Genomic DNA, 18,511 nt, shown 5'->3' on the forward strand with positions numbered 1-18,511 from the left:
TTGTACCAAAAACGCACTGGGGCATATTACTTACCCATCCGATGGAGATCACAGAAAGTGCATTGCCTGACGATCATGCATTGTGCCGCAATTCACTAAGACCGGGCGCCCGACATCCTGCATGTGTCGCTTCCCTGCTCAGGTCCCCCGGAGTTCACCTTCTTCTTCCTAGTGTATGTAAGTGCATTGTCTTGCGACACAATTTGAAAGTTAAATCCTGCGCCTCAGCCCAAATCAGTCAGATCGGCATGCCCCCCGATTTCTGTCGCATGAAAGCCAGCGTGGCTGCGCCAAAATCCGCTCGCGTGAGACCCTGTTAAATATCTGTCACAGGCGTGCAAAACCCTAAAATGTTGGGAAGTCCGATGAAAGTGCATCTGCGGACCCTTAGTAAATAAGCCCCACTGTTTTAGACACTTTTACAATTTGTATGAAAATGTGAAGTAGCTTTGCAGGAAAAGCCAACATTTCTCAGGAAGTGGATGTTGTCTACTTTTCCACACTATGCACCAAAAAATAATGTATAATTTTGGCACATTCCTCTAGAAGAATATTCCAGGCAGTCTTCAACTAAACACCAGTTCACACCAGCTTAACAGGCCACACTATTACTTGTCACTAGTTATTTAGAATAATAATTGTCACTAGAATAATTAGAGAAGTAACGGATCTGTTAAAATATCCATTGATTTTAGTTGTGTCCATCCTTATCTTTTCCAGCGAGAGAGAGATCACCAAAATTATAAAAATGATTACTTTACCGTTGTAACACAAGAGTTTTGTTGTTCATCTTGTACCCAGGATATCCTGGAAGAGGAGAAAGGTAAGGATGGACACCTCTGTACGTAGGCCCTTGACTCATAAATATTCATTTTTTTCTCACTCGATAAACTACAACGCATTGCAGAAGTCAAGGGAAATGGCTTAGAAACTGAAAATTGCTGGTTGACTGCGTAAGCGATTACACTGGATCTTTATTGCTTCTTACGTCTTTATTTTATCTTTTGTTGTGCCTGAGTTGTATTCTAAACAGGTTGGACTGAAAAGCCTGAAAAGTGTATGTTTTTTTTTCTTTTAATCTTGTTGTTTCTACATAGAAAGGCCATGGATATGAAAGGAGTTAGAGGAAGCATTTTACAGTGTTTTAAAGGTTATATTAAGTTTAGGTTTGTAATAAATATGTTGAAAAGCTTAAAGGGGACGTATCACATTACATTTTACTAATTAAATATCTGAAAAGAAATATAGGGGCACATTTACTAAGGGTCCGCGGAACGTATTTCCGTCGGGTTTTTCGAATTTTTCCGTTTTGCGCCGCATTTAACTGTGTTGTTTGGCGCACATGATTGGGTTTTGGCGCATCGGCGCCGGCTTTCACGGAACACAAATCGGGGGACAGGCCGTCGGATGATTTGACGGATTCGGACTAAGCGCGGGATTTAACATCTCAAATTGTGTCGCAAGCCATGCACTCACATACACCAGGAAGAAGATGGTGAACTCCGGGGTCCGGATCGGGGATCGCGACAGGACCAGGTAAGTAAATGTGGCCCATAGAGTGTGTATCTGCTATCCCTTGACAAAGACCTGCTGCGATTGAAACGCGTGTCGGGGTGCACGCCAGGTAATATCATGTCCTCTGTTTGGTCACACTAGCTTCTACTTATTTTGTACTATTTATATGTGTCTATCACTGTTTATGATTAAGCGTCTGTGACCCCTGTTATTACTACAGGTTACTTGTCAGTTACATAAGGGCTCTACACCATTATTATTTGATATCTACTTCTGTCTAAACTACTGTTTACTACATTTCTGGGTCTCTTATATTGTATATTGGATATTTGTTCATGTATCTTATTATTACCGTATTACCTGGCGTGCTTTCTTGTATCCATTCTGAGATGCTTCTCAGTCTATTTTACGTATTTTTATTATTGCTCACTAATAAAGATTTTCCCTTTTATGTCTTTGCATTGTACTTTCCTCTTATTTTCTGTTGTTTGGTATTTTGTGTATCTGCTATATTGATCATGTGTGCACAGCAGTTCAGGAAATTCCTACTGACTTATTGGGGGTCATTTATCATTAGGCGGCTCGTTGGGACAGTTCTATGTCTATTTTGGCGCTTTGCTACCCATCAGATTTATTAAAGTGGTGGTGGCCCTTTAATAAATGTTCTTATGGTCTCCTTTTTATCTGGGATTTATTATTCAAAAAGTCCCAAAAGAGTCTCAAAATGCATAAAAAGTCTCAGCATGTAGACTGGAGTAACTGTGAGACTTTTTATGAGGCTTTATGCAAAAGTCTCAAGTCATGAATGTGGCTTTGCATGGTGTTGTACTAGCAGAAGTTCTATGATTACTCCAGATTAATGAAGAGGTGGAAATAGTCCTGTGAGACTTTTTAGCAGTGAAGAGTCCCAAAAAACCTTAATGTGACTTTTTTGAGACTTTTTTTTATACCAAAAAAGCCTTTGAGGATTGGGAGTAATTTATCTTGGACTTTTCTTTTTTCTATTATATTTGCAACTTTTTGGGGGCATCTGTATATCTGTGCCAATATCTGTGACTTTTCCACCTGCCTAGCAGAGTTCATCGTTCCAGAGATTTTCAGTGTTGCATCTGCTATATTTAGAGAATCTAGATATTAGTGTATGAAAAGGCTGCAATTTTGGCACAATTTGCTGTATAAAGTCACAACTTTGGCACAAATAAATTCCTGTCCCGAGCAGACATAGGCATAAGTTAGATTACAAGGGTTTAAATGAGTTTTTGACTTGTGTGTGAAGTTTTATTTTTCAAGTTGCCCCACAGACTCATCTGCCTGATATATAACCATCTAAGATAAATCCAACAAGTCCAAAACCCAGACTGAACAAATAAAAGACACAAATGTCCAGACTAAAGATAAATGTTGTGCGCATGCTCTGTAACCCTTAAAGAGGTCATTGTACAGAGATGGTGGAAGGAGGTAGGCGGAATGATGCATCCTGACAATGAAATTCTCCCTTTGATGTGGTCTGAAAAAATAGTTTTTTCTTCCTATTTACATATTGTAGAATGGAAACATAAAGGGGCCAAAAAAAGTCTAAAAAGCCTTCCGACACATTTATGAAGGCTTATAAAACATTTTATGGTCAGTAAAAGGGGTGTGGTCTTGAGAAATGGGTGTGGTCTTGGGAGAGGGGAGTGACCATATGGAAATTACTCCACCAAAAAAATAAGTGAGCTCCATTTATCAAGCACCTGCATGTATGTATACAACCATTGACTTGCAATAATAGTTTAAGCTTTTCTTGGACGCATCCCACAGTAGTCAGACAAGATGTTATACTAAATGTTCCTCTTGTTCCTTGTCTTCTAGGTATGCACTGAAGGCCGCCTCATCCTGGAGTTCACATTTGATGATCTCATGAGAATCAAGACCTGGCACTTTACCATTAGACAATACAGAGAATTAGTACCTCGCAGCATACTAGCCATGCATGTAAGTGTCTCCTTATAGGCTCAATTAAAATGTGATACAATTAATTGAAGACACACGTTGCACCAAACATACCTTTAGATTCCCGTTGTTTTGTGGATTCATGCACTTATCCTGGTTATTCAGGGAAAATAGCGTTTTTGACGAAAAAAACTATTTTAAAATTATGCTAAATTACACCTCCAGAGATATTTGCAAATTCCCTTTCCTCCGCTTCTACGTCCTTCTATATTTTAGCACAGGTAGTATGTGAATATAGAGAGAAGGACAGTACCTTTTTGACCCAAAGACAGGGTTTAGGAGTAAAGACATAGGGGCACATTTACTTACCTGTCCCTTGCGCAATCCCCGCTGTACGTTGTCCGACGATCATGGACTGCAGCGCAATTCACTATAATCGTGCGCCCGATTTCCTGCTCGTGTCGCTTTTCCGCTCAGGTCCGGCGGAGTGCACTATCTTCTTCCCGGTGCATGTAAGTGCATGGCTTGCGACACAAATTCAAATGTTAAATCCTGTGCTCAGTCCAAATCCGTCAGATCGTCTGACGGCCCGCCCCCGATTTGCGTCACCAAAATCCGGTCACGTGCGCCACAATCCCCTTTTAAAACGGTAATCGCCGGAATATTCAACGTTTGTGCGGTCCGCGGACCCTTAGTAAATGAGCCCCATATACTTCTATTGCCAGTTCCTTACATCGGGACAGTGCATTGTTCATCAGTGAAGTTCGTACCCCCTACGGGATGATCATGGTGCAGCTGAGAAGATCTTCCGGCTAGACTACCATATTACTCTCATCCAGGTTCTCTCCGCTGTTTAAATGTACTGATTTCTCCCACAAAGGAAAAGAAAAAGGCAATAGTGCAAGAGAGTTTTTCTACAAACTAAAAATGTTTTAATCAGATATAATCACATACGACAGTAATTAAAAAGGCCTTAAAGGAAACCTACCACTTAGAATGGTCGGTGTAAGCAGTAAGTACCGAGCACCAGCTCAGGGTGAGCTGGTGCCGGTACTTACTTTCATTAGTGTTATAAACTGCGGTATTGCGGTTTTAACACTTTTTAAACTCGAGGGCAGAACAGGCTTCGGCGCTGCGTGCGCCTACACAGGAAATAACAGAGACGTTGCGCGCGCACGGTCGCGCGCAGCACCGAAGCCTCTTCTGCTCTAGAGTTTAAAAAGTGTTAAAACTGCGATACCGCGGTTTATAACACTAACGAAAGTAAGTACCGGCACCAGCTCACCCTGAGCTGGTGCTCGGTACTTACTGCTTACACCGACCATTCTAAATGGTAGGTTTCCTTTAAGAGACCTAAAAAAATGCACATTCGGCTTCGGCCAAACTTCGAGTTTCTCCTAGATTGGCTTCTTCTTTCTTGCCCCCTAGCCTCAGTTACATGATTTTAAAATTGTTTTAGACTGCATTGCACCAAATAGTAGATTTTCTTGAAAGGGGATGTATCACATTCTGATTTATTAATCTAATATCTAGAAAGAAATGATTGTGGTCAATAATTGAATAAAATCTCTGGTCTTGTGGATGTTTCTCAAGATTAACCTGAAGAAGTTAGAATGTGTTATCTTCCATCCCTTATTTCATGTACCTAGATATAGCACCCCCACATTTCCTACCCATTTGTGGCAATTTGAAACAAATTAAAGGGAACATGATTTTAGTATCAGACTACACAGAGATTGTTTGTCGTCTGTTACCATAGAGACACATGGTACACGTGTATCTAATTTTTGGATTTTTCTTTCTTTTTTGTTACTTTTTGTGGTACATATGCCTTTTGGCATTTTTTTTTCACCTAAGACAGTCTCCATTCAAAATTTACCATTGTCTAGTTTTCTGTTGTGTTCTCTGAGGTGCTTCTTAAAAAAAAAATCACAAATTCTGGTACAAATCCACACCAAACCACTAAGATACACTTGACCAGCAAAAAACACTAACAAAAAAAACTTAGGGCCACAAAGACAGTCTTATGATACATGCATTTTAACTGTATACATTAATATTTGTTATCTGTATTGTAACCCATGTCTTGTATATATACAGGCACCGGACCCCCAGGTGCTAGAGCAGCTCTCCAAAAATATAACTAGGATGGGTCTAACCAACTTCACCCTCAACTACCTCAGGGTAAGTCACAAGAAATTGTTGACTAGGTAGTGATGTACAGTGATGTACAGTACTGCATTTATAATATGATGTACCAAGACACATATACAGGCTAATTTATGATAATCTAAAATACATTCATGGAATATAAGTGGATACTGGTCAACTGGTATTTCCAGCACTAGTATTTAGCCTGAACTTCCAGGGGGTTGAGGGACGCGCTTCAGCCAATGAGTGGCCTCCTTAGACCAATGGGCGCCACTTCCTCTATGTGACAATAACTTCCTGGGATCGAAGGAGGTCACTCATTGGCTGAACCGGTCCCCATGACCCCAATGCAGGTGGTGAAGATCAGAAGTGCTGGAGTGACACTTCAAATGGGGGTAGGGTACATATGTTTTCTTTTTTTTCTTTTTGATCTGGCTCTTATAGGGTTTTCCAGAATTCACAAGGGTTGTTCACTTTCAGCAAATTGGTTATGTCATGAAAAGTTATACAATTTTTCAATAGACTTTCAAAGTTTTCTATATCGCTGCTTGCTGGCAAACTTCCGCCATGCATCTGTGTGACATCACATGACCAGGGATATAACGAACCATGCACCTGTGTGACATCACATGACCAAGGACCTTGTGCATCTGACTGGCTCATACACATGTTAGATGAAAAATGCTATGCAAAATGTAGATGTCTATGAAGGTTCATAAGCTGAAAATATAACTGGCTCAATACAAAATTACAAGATCAAAGAATAGTCACATTTAGACTAAGGAAAGTCAGTGGGGGTCATTTACTAAGGGCCCGATTCGCGGTTTCCCGACGTGTTACCCGAATATTTCCGATTTGCGCCGATTTTCCCTGAATTGCCCCGGGATTTTGCCGCACACGATCGGATTGTGGCGCATCGGCGCCGGCATGCACGCGACAGAAATTGGGGGGCGTGGTCGAACGGTAAGCCGACGGATTCGGAAAAACCGCCGCATTTTTTAAAAAAAATTGGTCGCACGGGCCATACTCACATGCACCACGATGAAGACGATGAACTCTGGGGCACCTCGGCGGACTTCGGCGCAGCAGCGCCACCTGGTGGACATCGGGCGCAGGAACTTCATGAATCGCCGGAAGTCCCGAACGCTCGTCAGAGAAGCCGCCGCTGGAACACGAATGGACCAGGTAAGTAAATGTGCCCCAATGTAACCTAAGCAAAGGAAAGCGGTGTTCCAACAGACCACAAAACAGATTTACAAAATCTAAACTTTATTGACAATTTATTGCACATTTATGGAAGTTCATAAGCTTCATTTTGGCAACTTTACCTGCTTCATATATGAAAGGTTCCATCCATTACTGTGATGTCTCACCTCTGGAGATCTTAATTAATAAATATCATTAATTTACAGTCATTAAGGACATCAGCTGTCATTTATATGAAAGAAATCTATGAAAATGAAAAATGTCCTAGAAATTGTTGCTGAAACCTCAAACTTTGATGTGTCCATGCAGGGTCATAACTGTATCTGACAAATGTCTTGCTTTACTGTTGTTTCATTTGCTTTGTTTTATTACTGCTCCTGCATTTTCTTTTCTTCTCTGCAATGACCCTGAAGTAGCTCTATGCAATGAATGCTGGAGCTGCTGCTGCTGCCGGATCTATAGACCTGGAGACAATATTGGACTATAAGACTATAGGCGGTTTGGGCAGCAGCACAGGGTCCAAGCCTTCTAGGGGGCCCATGGCCACCTAAACCACCCACCAAATTTTATACCATGAAGGGCCTTCCCCAATGAAATCCTTGTACATCTGTTCATGCTCTCAATATACATGTACACAAGAGCCATTTAAGGACCCTCGAGGGTCCTCCAAAGATCCTGAAACTGCAAATTGAAAGCAGCTGAAGGGACACATCCTCCATCCCCCAAGAAGCTGATTCTAGTACCATATGTAGGAAGTGATTCCAGACTTGTAGGGGCGAAAATATCAATACAGCCCAGGGTCCATGGCAGTCTTACTCCTTAAAGGGGTATTCCAGGAATCAGCATAATTCATATACAAATGGGCACTCAAAATATAAGCTAATGTGTAATTAATTGTTATTTAAAATTTTGCTCCCCTTAGCAGAAAATGCTGGTGACATAGACTGTAATGAAGAATTAAAATGCTACTGGCCCTTTAATCAGTCCGTTAATTTCCTCCGCGCGGTCCGTTGCAGAACAGAAGATGTCCGCCGGTCACATGTCCACATCACATGTCCTGTACCTGCCTGGGAAGGTCATGTGATCACCACTATGTTTGGCTGTAGCCGGTTGGTTGCAGTGCATCCAGTATGGCCGGTGTTTTGGTGATGTGCAGTTACACATCATTACTATGGTAACAGAGCAGCACAGTCTGTTATATCATCACTGTTAGCAGAGCATAAGTGGTAGGAGGAGTTACTGAGAACCAAAGGATCATGGAACTTGTAGTTACCAGTGGCGGCCATCTTAGTGATAACTCCACCTACTTTAGAGAGGCCATAAACTTTGTAAATCATAAAATCAAATTATTTAAGCTCCATTTTGTGACTAATGACATTGAGTATTGTTGTACTCATTTATTTATATCATCATGGGTTTTTGTGTCAGATGTTCATATTCCCGGAATACCCCTTTAATTATGCTGTAAGGTATAAAGTGATTCCTAGCTAGATACTAACTAATATTAATCATCGTCTTTCTGGTATTCCTGCATGGGTATTATTAATAGTTGTTGTCAGAAGTCATCATTAAATATGTAAATTAAGCAATAAGCAAAGACCGAAACAATCCTTAGGAGGTTTCAAAAAGCAGGGTTTCTTTTTAAAGAAAAAAAATAATTCTCAAAAATATGTATAACTTGAGAAGATCAATAGATAAAACAAAAAACCAAAGTGGTGTCAGTATGGCCCTCAACCCACCAGAGGGCTTGTCTACTGTTGGACCTTTGCGACCCATTAACACATTATTAACATCAGAATCTGGGCCCATTGAGGGAACTCATTACATAATCACTTCTTACTGGAGATGCCATGACTAAGGACGGCTAGTCCGTCCGAAACGCGTCGGCGTTTATTCCCTGCTGTGGATTTTAAATACATTCCTCAATAAAGAATTTTTCAGTGTCCCGGAACTGGCTGGATATCGGATTTCTTTTTCAGAAATAGCTTAGTCTTAGGCTACATTCACACGATGTATGCCCGCCGTACCGTAGTACGGCGGGCATACATCGGCGCTGCGGAGAGGAGCAGGGAATGAGCGCTGCTCACTCCGCCCCTCTCCATAGGAAGATATGGCGCACGTGTGCTGCACCGTACTGCTCCCGTACAGGGCCGTGAGCCCATAGAAGTGTATGGGGGACGTATATCAGCCGTATATACGTCGGCCGTATATACATCCCCCATACATGTGTGTGAATGTAGCCTTAGTCTTAGTACCTACAAGGGTGTTTGTTCCTGTTCTGTTCCGGCCTCAACCCACATTTTATTCTTGACTATATCTTTTGGTCTGCTTTTTTATCAAATACTCAAAACTCTGCTTTGACCCATCTGACTACGACTACAGCTTTTGCCTGCAACAAGATGATCTACGCACCAGCTTGAACAGTTCTCTAGTGGTTATAACTTCTACCCACTCACTGTTTCTAAGACTCCCATTAGAAGTCTGGTCCACATTCCCAGATTTTGTGCAGAATTTCTTCTATATTCCTGTATTCTATATTAATATTCTTTTCATCCAGCACTTAGACTTAGAGGGATAGGCCACTAGCAAACATTAAAGGGGTTGGCCAATAAGAGTTCTCAAATTTCAGTCCCCTAGTGATGTTTACATAGTAAAGATGATTTTTAAACCCTTACTTTGCAATTTTAGTCAGTTTTATTGCTGTTTGTGGTTCTATCAGTCCCTAGGCTGGTCAGTGTAAGAGTATGGCTGGGGACTCTCCAAGAAGACACTTCATGATTCCTCTGTGCCATCAGATGCTGTGTGCTGACAATGTGCTTAGATTATCATGGCCCAGGGTGTGTCTACACTTTCATTTAGCTTCTGAACATTCTCTAGTATCTGACACATAGAAAGAGAGATGAGACAGATCAGAGTCATGAGATGGATATAAGTCACAATAACACAATCAGCTATTTTGCCTCACCTAATCAATAAAAAACACAATCAGCACTGCTATGCCCCCCTCCCCTCAGATCAAGAGCTTATCTTGTCTGTAGTGCTTCCACAGTCTGCTCTACACAGGAAGTAGTGTGCTCTCTCCCACCCACCTTTTCCTTCTCCTGCAATATAAGAGAAGCTAGGGGAATCTGCCATCATTGTCAGGAGTTTATGGTCGTATCCAGTGACAACCAAAATGTAAACACCAGAACTAATACAGACAGGTTGGAATTATATCTGGTAAATGCTGTATTTTTAATAACAGTGAATTAGAGAATGTGTTATTTTCTTATCCTGAGTATATTTAAGAATCTTGTCTACATGGGAATACCCCTTAATAGGTTAATCATCAGATTTAATGTATACAATGTTACATTTCTTATTGCAAGGGATTTAATTGGCAGGGCTCCCTCACTAGCTCCACCCCCCATTTCCCATTTAACTACCCCACAAGTGCACATCTATACAGGTCCAACACTTCACGCGTCCTAACAGATTAATTTGAATTTTTGGAAGTTTATGTTTGAGAACAATTTTTAATATAATCTTCAGAGTAATCGGGGGGTGGCATTAATAACATCGGCTGCTGTTATATTGTTTGCAATTAAGTTTAAGCCAACACTAAAATCCACCAATAAAAGAAACGAACCCCGTACCTCATGTTTGTGGATGATGAGAAACACTTCTGTTTAATGAGGCAAAACTCCCACCTGTAATGTATTTAATTAGAGATATTCCTAAAGATGGAATCTGATTTTCAGCAGAGCTAGAAAACACATGAAGAGGAAAATCAAACTATACACCAGGAAATAGATTTTATTCCCCGGAGTTAAATTTTCTGCCTTTCCGAATGACCCAGGAACACGCAGATACCTATGTGGATTGCTGCCTACACAGTGGATACATACAACCCATAATCTTATACCGCAGGAATCTAACATTTTGCTGATAAACATGTAGTTTTCACAAAAGGTCGCCACCAGACCCAACATTTCCCATTTCAGCCCGGAGAAAATATTTTGCTCCTGTCCATCTAACATCAGACCTTACAAAGAATACAGTATGGGTTGAAAATAATCAACAAGATGAAAAAGAAAATATGAAAAATATTTAAGTTTGTGTTATAAGGCAAAGGGAGGTCTCAAAGCTATAAAGATTAGATAAGTCCTGTGTATGTACTGATCAGGTTTTACGTGCACAGCCATGTGTACACAGCCTGTATGTCTAGTGGTTTCATACAAACAGGGGGGGATTTACCCATGATGCAACCTAAGCAATTGCTTAAAGTATGAAAACTTTTGCCTAACTCTGCACCAAGCGAAAATAAGCAATTCCCTCATTTAAAGTCACTAGTTATCTGCTGCCGTTTGCCTCCTAGCATGGGTTTTATGTTGTCCCTCTGACTGCCTTTGTATGTTTGGTTGCCATAGGAATCCATATCTAGATGGTGGAGAGAAGAAGAGGGTGGGTGGATCTTGTTGGGAGGGGCTCTAGGAGATGTGTATGATCCTAATCAGTAGCCTTCCAGGTGCAGGAGAATATTAGTCCCGGCAGCATGAAAAAAAACTCCAGGACCTTGAGTGATGTCACATGCTTTGGGTCATCCAATTGGAAACATGTTGCAGTCTGGATGGATATTTCCATACTTCCCCAGGAATGGTATGTAGCAGAGCTGTTTGTGTTTGAAAGTTCAAATGTAGCACAGTTGTATCTGTGTGAAAGTTTAAAAAGCAGCATTTAAAGACAGAGATCAGGTTCCCCATCAATTATAACAAATGACTGTCTAAATTCCTGTAGCATAGTTGTGTATGTGTGAAATTAAAAATGCAGCATTTAAAGACAGACCTCAGGTTCCCCATCAGTTGTACCAAATGGCTGTCTTTAATACTGCATACATAGCACAGTACATACATATAGTACAACCTCTGCACAGAAAAAGATTTGATAAGCAGCATCTTTCATAGAGTATAATTGCAAAAAAATGTAAAAAAATCAGTGATTGAATAAAAAAGTCTTTTAGGGAGGAGCCCTAAAAGACATATATATATACAGTAACATATTATGATGTTACCAAGTGTTCATCTTTTTATTCCTGTGTAGGTGTTCCATAGTGTAGTTGGACATGTTTTAATATATCTTTTCCTTTGTGATGTAGTGGATAATGTATGATGTAGTACTCCCGTCTTCCCTGCCTTGCCCTGCACTAGATCTCTGTACAAGCAGTAACACTGATTGTGTGTCCTGATTGGCTGCGCTGTTTGTGCACATTCACAAGAATTTCCTCTGGCCTCATTACCTGTAGATGAAGTCACAACCAGGAAGTCCTGCCCACTTCAGGAAAAAGTGAGAGGTTTTTACATATAGGGCTGATAGATATACGAGGCTATATCTCAGGATAGGAGGAAGCCAGAAGCATTATTATATAGGTATTGTTAGAATTGTTGTCAAGGCTCTCTCCAGCTGTAATAAAACTATTTTTTGTCAAGTAACTTTGCAGTGGCGCTTTAAGGCTGTGAATAAAAAGGTCTCACAGGGGGGTAGGAGTCAGCTGATTTTCTTTGAAGCTGTATTGGGCAATTTGTTTGAAACCTCCCTGCATACCTGTATCAATACACTCAGGATTCTGATACAGTTTTAAGCGATGACAGAATAGAGGACAAAAGCCACTCTACTCTGTGATTTAGAGATACATACTCAGCAGTAGGACATGCTTACAATTGATTAACAGAGCACAGGCTCAGACACGTGTGCCCAAAATTCTAAGGTACAGTGCAGACCCACTAAAAGTAGATCTAAAGTAAAAATAGAAAGTCTTATGCTGCATCAGGATTCATAATCACAGTGATAAATCTGGTGCAGCAAGTGTTTTCCACTAGTATTTTTAATGCAACAAGGGGCCCTGTAGAATATAACAATCTTAATGTGTTGCACACTTGGCTCCTAGGAGCTAACAACGGCTCAGGACCGGTCAACAAACAAAATGATCCATTGTTGGATCCATAAAGAATTTATAAATGACTGTCGGAGCTCCGGCCCTGTAGAATGTCTGTTACAGCAAGTGGATAATTTATTATTGAGTGGAGGCTACTGCTGGTCATTTTATTGAGGGGAGGCCGCTGCTGGTTATTTTATTCAGGACAGGTTAGTGATGGACATCTTATCAATCATCAGAGGGTGGACATTTTATTAAGTGGGGGTTGCAGCTGGTCATTTTATTGAGTGCAGGCTGCTGCTGGACATTTTATTAACTGAAGGCTGCTGCTAGTCATTTTATTGAGTGGAGGTTGCTGCTGGATATTTTATTGAGTGGAGGCTTCTGCTGGTCATTTTATTGAGTGGAGGCTGCTTCTGGACATTTTATTGAGTGGAGGCTTCTGCTGGTCATTTTATTGAGTGGAGGATGCTGCTGGACATTTTATTGAGTGGGGGTTGCTGCTGGACATTTTATTGAGTGGAGGCTGCTGCTGGTCATTTTATTGAGTGGAGGCTGCTGCTGGTCATTTTATTGAGTAGAGACTGCTGCTGGACATTTTATTGAGTGGAGGCTGCTGCTAGACATTTTACTGAGTGGAGGCCTCTGCTGGACATTTTATTGAATGGAGGCTACTACTAGGCATTTTATTGAGTGGAAGCTGCTGCTGGTCATTTTATTGAGTGGAGGTTGCTGCTGGACATTTTATTGAGTGGAGGCTGCTGCTGGACACCATGAGTATGGTACTCTAAATATATGTTTATGTAGCATATATGTGTATTTTCAAGTGTAATGTAAAAGATGGGGGTGGCAGTGCTATTTTAGGTATATGGGGGCCCAGATCCAAAGTTTGCATCAGGACCCACTGGTGTCTTGTTAAGCCACTTTTACTCAGACTTAAAACAGAGATAAATGGGCCACCTTGTAATGCATTGGGGGTCATTTACTAGGGGCCCGATTCGTGTTTTCCCGACGTGTTACCCGAATATTTCCGATTTGCGCCGATTTTCCCTGTATTGCCCCGGGATTTTGGCACACGCGATCGGATTATGGCGCATCAGCGCCGGCATGCACACAATGGAAATCGGGGGGCATGGTCGAACGAAAACCCGATGGATTCAGAAAAACCGCCGTATTTTTAAAAAAAAATGTGTTGCGGGACTCGCGCTTACCTTCACCAGGTATAGGCTCGTGCATTCCGGCAGAACTTCAATGCAGCAGCGACATCTGGTGGACGGCAGAGGAACTACCTTAGTGAATCGCCGGAAGACCCGAATCCACCGCACAGAACGCGCCGCTGGATCGCGAATGTGCCGGGTAAGTAAATCTGCCCCAATGTGTGTATGGGAGTAAGGAGGACTGAACGCTCATTCATGTATGAGCACCATAATTCTGAAAGATTGGGGCAAAATAAATGTATGACCTACTATACTTTATTTCCATATGGTTGAAGTGGTTTTGTATGGAGTTGATAGCTTGGCTTACTTAAGACACATTTGTGAGAATAAAAAACATAACAAGGCAAAAAAATATGGATGCCATATATGACCATGTACAATGATTACATTGCAGTTTTTTAATAGTTTTTTTGGACACTGTAGCTTCTTCTATATAGCATAAATACATCAATCCACACACAGCAAGTTATAGCAATACACTGGAGCCACACATCATAAACCCACCTACCGCGTCCCCCTGTGGCTACAGAGCTGTGAAAAAGTCAATCTGCTCTTTCTCATGTTACATTTATAGAGATTTTCCATTCAAAACTTCCTAAACTGGAGAGGTTTTATTTAATGATCCATAGATTTCAAGAGCTGATTGGTTTGGTTGTCCATCACTCAACCCGGGGGAGGTGTACTACCCATAAAAACAAAGGTTAACACAAAAGGCTTTGTAAGGGTAGCCTTAAGTACAACAGCCCTGGTTGTGGATCATAAGCTCAGATCCATGCAGCCAAAACATAGCCTCTGATGAGATTAACCCCTACTTTGCACATATATGAAGACCCCATTATGCTAATTATTGGAGAAACCATGGAAATCAGTCAATCAATATTTTCACAGCAGATATTGACCAGAATGTAGACACAATAATCTGTTGTTATGACTCACCAAGAGATATCTTCCATCCACAATCACAATATTTGACCTGTGCCTCTGCAGCTCCACTTAGAACCACTCATCCAAGGTCCAGGATTTACAGTATAGGAGGCTAAGGGTCACATTGCTTACTAGACTGTTGTAGTAATGCGAGAAACTTTTATTAAATGTTGCATCCACATAATACAAACAGACAGGTCAACATGGCAGCTACTGGGATTGTCTATTATTAGTTGCTATGGTAAGTTTTCAGTGTGGCTGGTAAATGGTTAATAATCACTTTGATAATAGAAGTCTAATAAGTCTTTTAAGTCATATAAGTTAAGATAAAATGGGCTGGGTATAATTGGATGAATAAAAGAAATTGTGACTCATCTTACAATTGTGGAGCTGTGGAGATGCAGTAGAGAAGCTGAGCTGTGGTACATGGCGAAGCTGAGTAGGAACCATATAATAATATGTAGCACATCTGAGTCCAGTTAGTACAGCACAATTCTCGGAAGTTGTAGTAATGTAGTTGTGTTAGGTTTCCCTGGCACTCTGATCCTCAGCACTGCAAAAAGGGCAGATGGAAGTATGTGGCATTGAATCTAGAAGAGACAAGTAACATTTCAGGAGTCAGAAGTCACAGATTTAATGATACTATCAAAAACGCTATTCATAGATGGCTTTGTGTCTATCATTATACCAATGCTACCCATGTGTAGTCAAGGAATGATATTAAAGGGGTATTCTTCTCTGGGCATTTACATTCAATTTAATCTGCCATATATAAACATTTCTTCAATTCAATGTTATTTAAAAAAAAAAATTCTCATAAATGTGGTCATTTGGTCCCCTAGAAACAAGACTGTATCCTTGGATATGACCACCTCTGCTGGAGTGATTACACAAAGATACAAAAAGTTTATATAAATGAAATGTCTGGGAGTTACTACATGTCCCACAGCCGTCCTGTGGTAATGAATGCTGAATCCTGGTGGTCCGGCAGGACTCAATAGCGCATGTCTGGCCACCCCTACCAAAGTGCGAGGTGGTCGTATCCTAGGAAGCTATCTCATTTTTAAGGTACAAAATGGCTACATTTATGAGAAATTGTCTTCACACAGGAATATTTTTTTTAATAACATCACAGTTTTTTTTCTGTTTAAAGGTTTAGGTGTATGAACATCACTTTAAACCAATGTATAAGGGGTTTTACTAACCAATAAGGTTCCCACCTATGACACGTGACCACCCATTCCTTCAAAGGATTAGACATTCAGGCGATGCCAATATAGAGATCAGGGTGGGGCCACCATGCTACACTTAGCATCTGTTCTGTGTAGAGGTATTAGATTTTGGTAATGGGGCAACGCTTTTAATAAATACATTTATTAGTATACTTCAAAATGTAATACAAGCTACCACCACAGGACAGGAGGGGAAATGAAGAGTCACAAACTTTGTATAAAGTCTATAGATAATCTATGAGAATGTGATAGACATATCAATATACCGGTAGACATAAAGGACATAAAATAATTAACAATGTAACTTATAATCTCTCATCCATTAATAATTCTTCATTTTGTGACAGTCAGAGTGTAGTCAGTGTTACTGTAGATTCTGCCTCCTTATTTCCATTTCCCCCTGTAATTTGCTGGCGTCGGGCCAGGCTATCTCTCGGGCTGGCACGTTAACATGCAGCAGGGCTCTCTGCTTCTCTCCCATCTATGAAAGCTGCACACTTCCTACAATTCAGTCTAAAAATAGAACTGGTTATGTGAAAAACACCGCTAACAGTTGGCTGCACAACTGGTTTCATGATCTCGGAGAGCAGATTCTCGCAAATACAAAAATCTCTGGCTTGAAAATTCCAAAGTTAATTGTAACGTTTCATTCTGGAGAAGAAATGTTCTTCAGCAACTTTTATTCTAGCATCAAAAATATTATATTTGTATACTAGCATAGATATTATATATCATATATCTATCTTTTATATATATATGTATATATATATATATATATATATATATATATTATTTATCTCATGTCTCTCTCATATCTATGTTTTATTTATCATAATAATGTGATATAATTATTATTTACAAAATATACATCTTCCTATCAATACTATCCTATTCCTACCTGTATTTTATATCTATGTGTTTGTCCCATACCTACCTGTATTTTATATCTATGTGTTTGTCACATACCTACCTGTATTTTATATCTATGTGTTTGTCACATACCTACCTGTATTTTATATCTATGTGTTTGTCCCATACCTACCTGTATTTTATATTTATGTGTTTGTCACATACCTACCTGTATTTTATATGTATCTAATAGATAGATACTGTGATACTATAAATAAATAAGAAGAATACATATTATATAATCTATACTATGGTATCCACTGCACTTATTTCCTATTTATCTAAGGCTATGTTCATATCTCATTTTATCCCTCTGTTTGTATACGACCACTCTATGATCATTTAAATCCAGAAGGGGGAGGAGCAAAGAACTTTGGCAGCATCGAGTGATTGGATGCTGACAATGTCCTTATATCAATTGTTATGTCACTAAGGACCTCCCTGTCTGTATGCTCAGTGGAGGCCTGAGATGGATGCTATACAGTTGCATCCATCTCCCATTAGCTATTATAACCTCCGCTGAATGTATAGGCCACTCTGTAGCGTAAAAAGGATACTCTCATCTACCAGTATAAGCTTAGTGTATACGTCATTGACTTTCCTGGCTTATACCCTGAAAATATCCCAAAAATTAGCCAGTATAAGCCATTGTGGTGTTGATACAGAAACATAAAACAATTAGTTAAATCAATTTAAATACAATTTCTGAAGTCATCCTATCTTACTGTCACTAATGGGAAAGTGTGAATGTGCTGCTGTGTACTCATGTACCAGCCATTGCACAAATGATAATATTTTATTCACAAATGTTAGGAGACTGATTGCCCCCAGTTATTACTACTGGGATTACTTTGGTACTGACTTAACAGCATTGGGGCACATTTACTTACCTGGCCACTGGAATTCACCGAAAGTGCATTGTCCAACGATAATGCACTGTGCCGCGATTTACTAAGATCGTGCGCCCGATATCCTGCATGTGTCACTTCCAATAGAGTTCACCATCTTTTAAGTGGTGCATGTAAGTGCTTGGTCTTGCGACACAATTTGAATGTTAAATCCTGCGCTCAGTCCGAATCAGTTGGATCGTCTGACGCTCACCCCCTGATTTACGTTGCATGGAAGGCAGTGCAGCAGCGGCACAAAAGGATCGCGAGGGCCAAAATCCCAGGGCAGACACCTATTAAATACCTGTCAAAGCCTGCAAATCCCCGAAAAAGGTGCACAGCCCGACCAGAGTGAGCAGTGCAACCTTTAGTAAATTAGCCCCATTGTCTAATTTACAATTCCATTAATCTGTTCAAAAGCATGTTCTGTTCAGAGATCTCCAGCTCTGAGTCCATTTTACCCAGCCAATGGGATTTCATTTTAAGGTTGTAAATAGATTTCATTGTCTAATACAGAAAGGTCATTCACTGACATATAGCAGTCTGGATCACTAGCATTTCTGCAGGGAAAACAGCAGATCCCAAGATACAGTGGCACATATATATAAGTGTTCCCGCCATGAGATA

At 40.4% G+C, this 18,511-nt stretch overlaps 1 protein-coding gene across 5 annotated transcripts in view; it reads left to right on the top strand.

Annotated features, from left to right (window-relative positions):
• LDB2 (LIM domain binding 2) overlaps nucleotides 1-18,511 on the top strand; it is a 232,372-nt gene that overhangs the window by 189,640 nt on the left and 24,221 nt on the right. For all 5 annotated transcript variants that reach the window (XM_072126042.1, XM_072126043.1, XM_072126045.1 and 2 more), the window contains exons 4-5: nucleotides 3,367-3,489; nucleotides 5,548-5,631. In XM_072126042.1, coding sequence (XP_071982143.1) covers nucleotides 3,367-3,489; nucleotides 5,548-5,631 — 207 coding nt within the window. The remainder of the gene's footprint in view (nucleotides 1-3,366; nucleotides 3,490-5,547; nucleotides 5,632-18,511) is intronic.

Source organism: Engystomops pustulosus, chromosome 1 (genome assembly GCF_040894005.1).
Source record: "Engystomops pustulosus chromosome 1, aEngPut4.maternal, whole genome shotgun sequence".
Classification (NCBI taxonomy): Eukaryota; Metazoa; Chordata; class Amphibia; order Anura; family Leptodactylidae; genus Engystomops; species Engystomops pustulosus.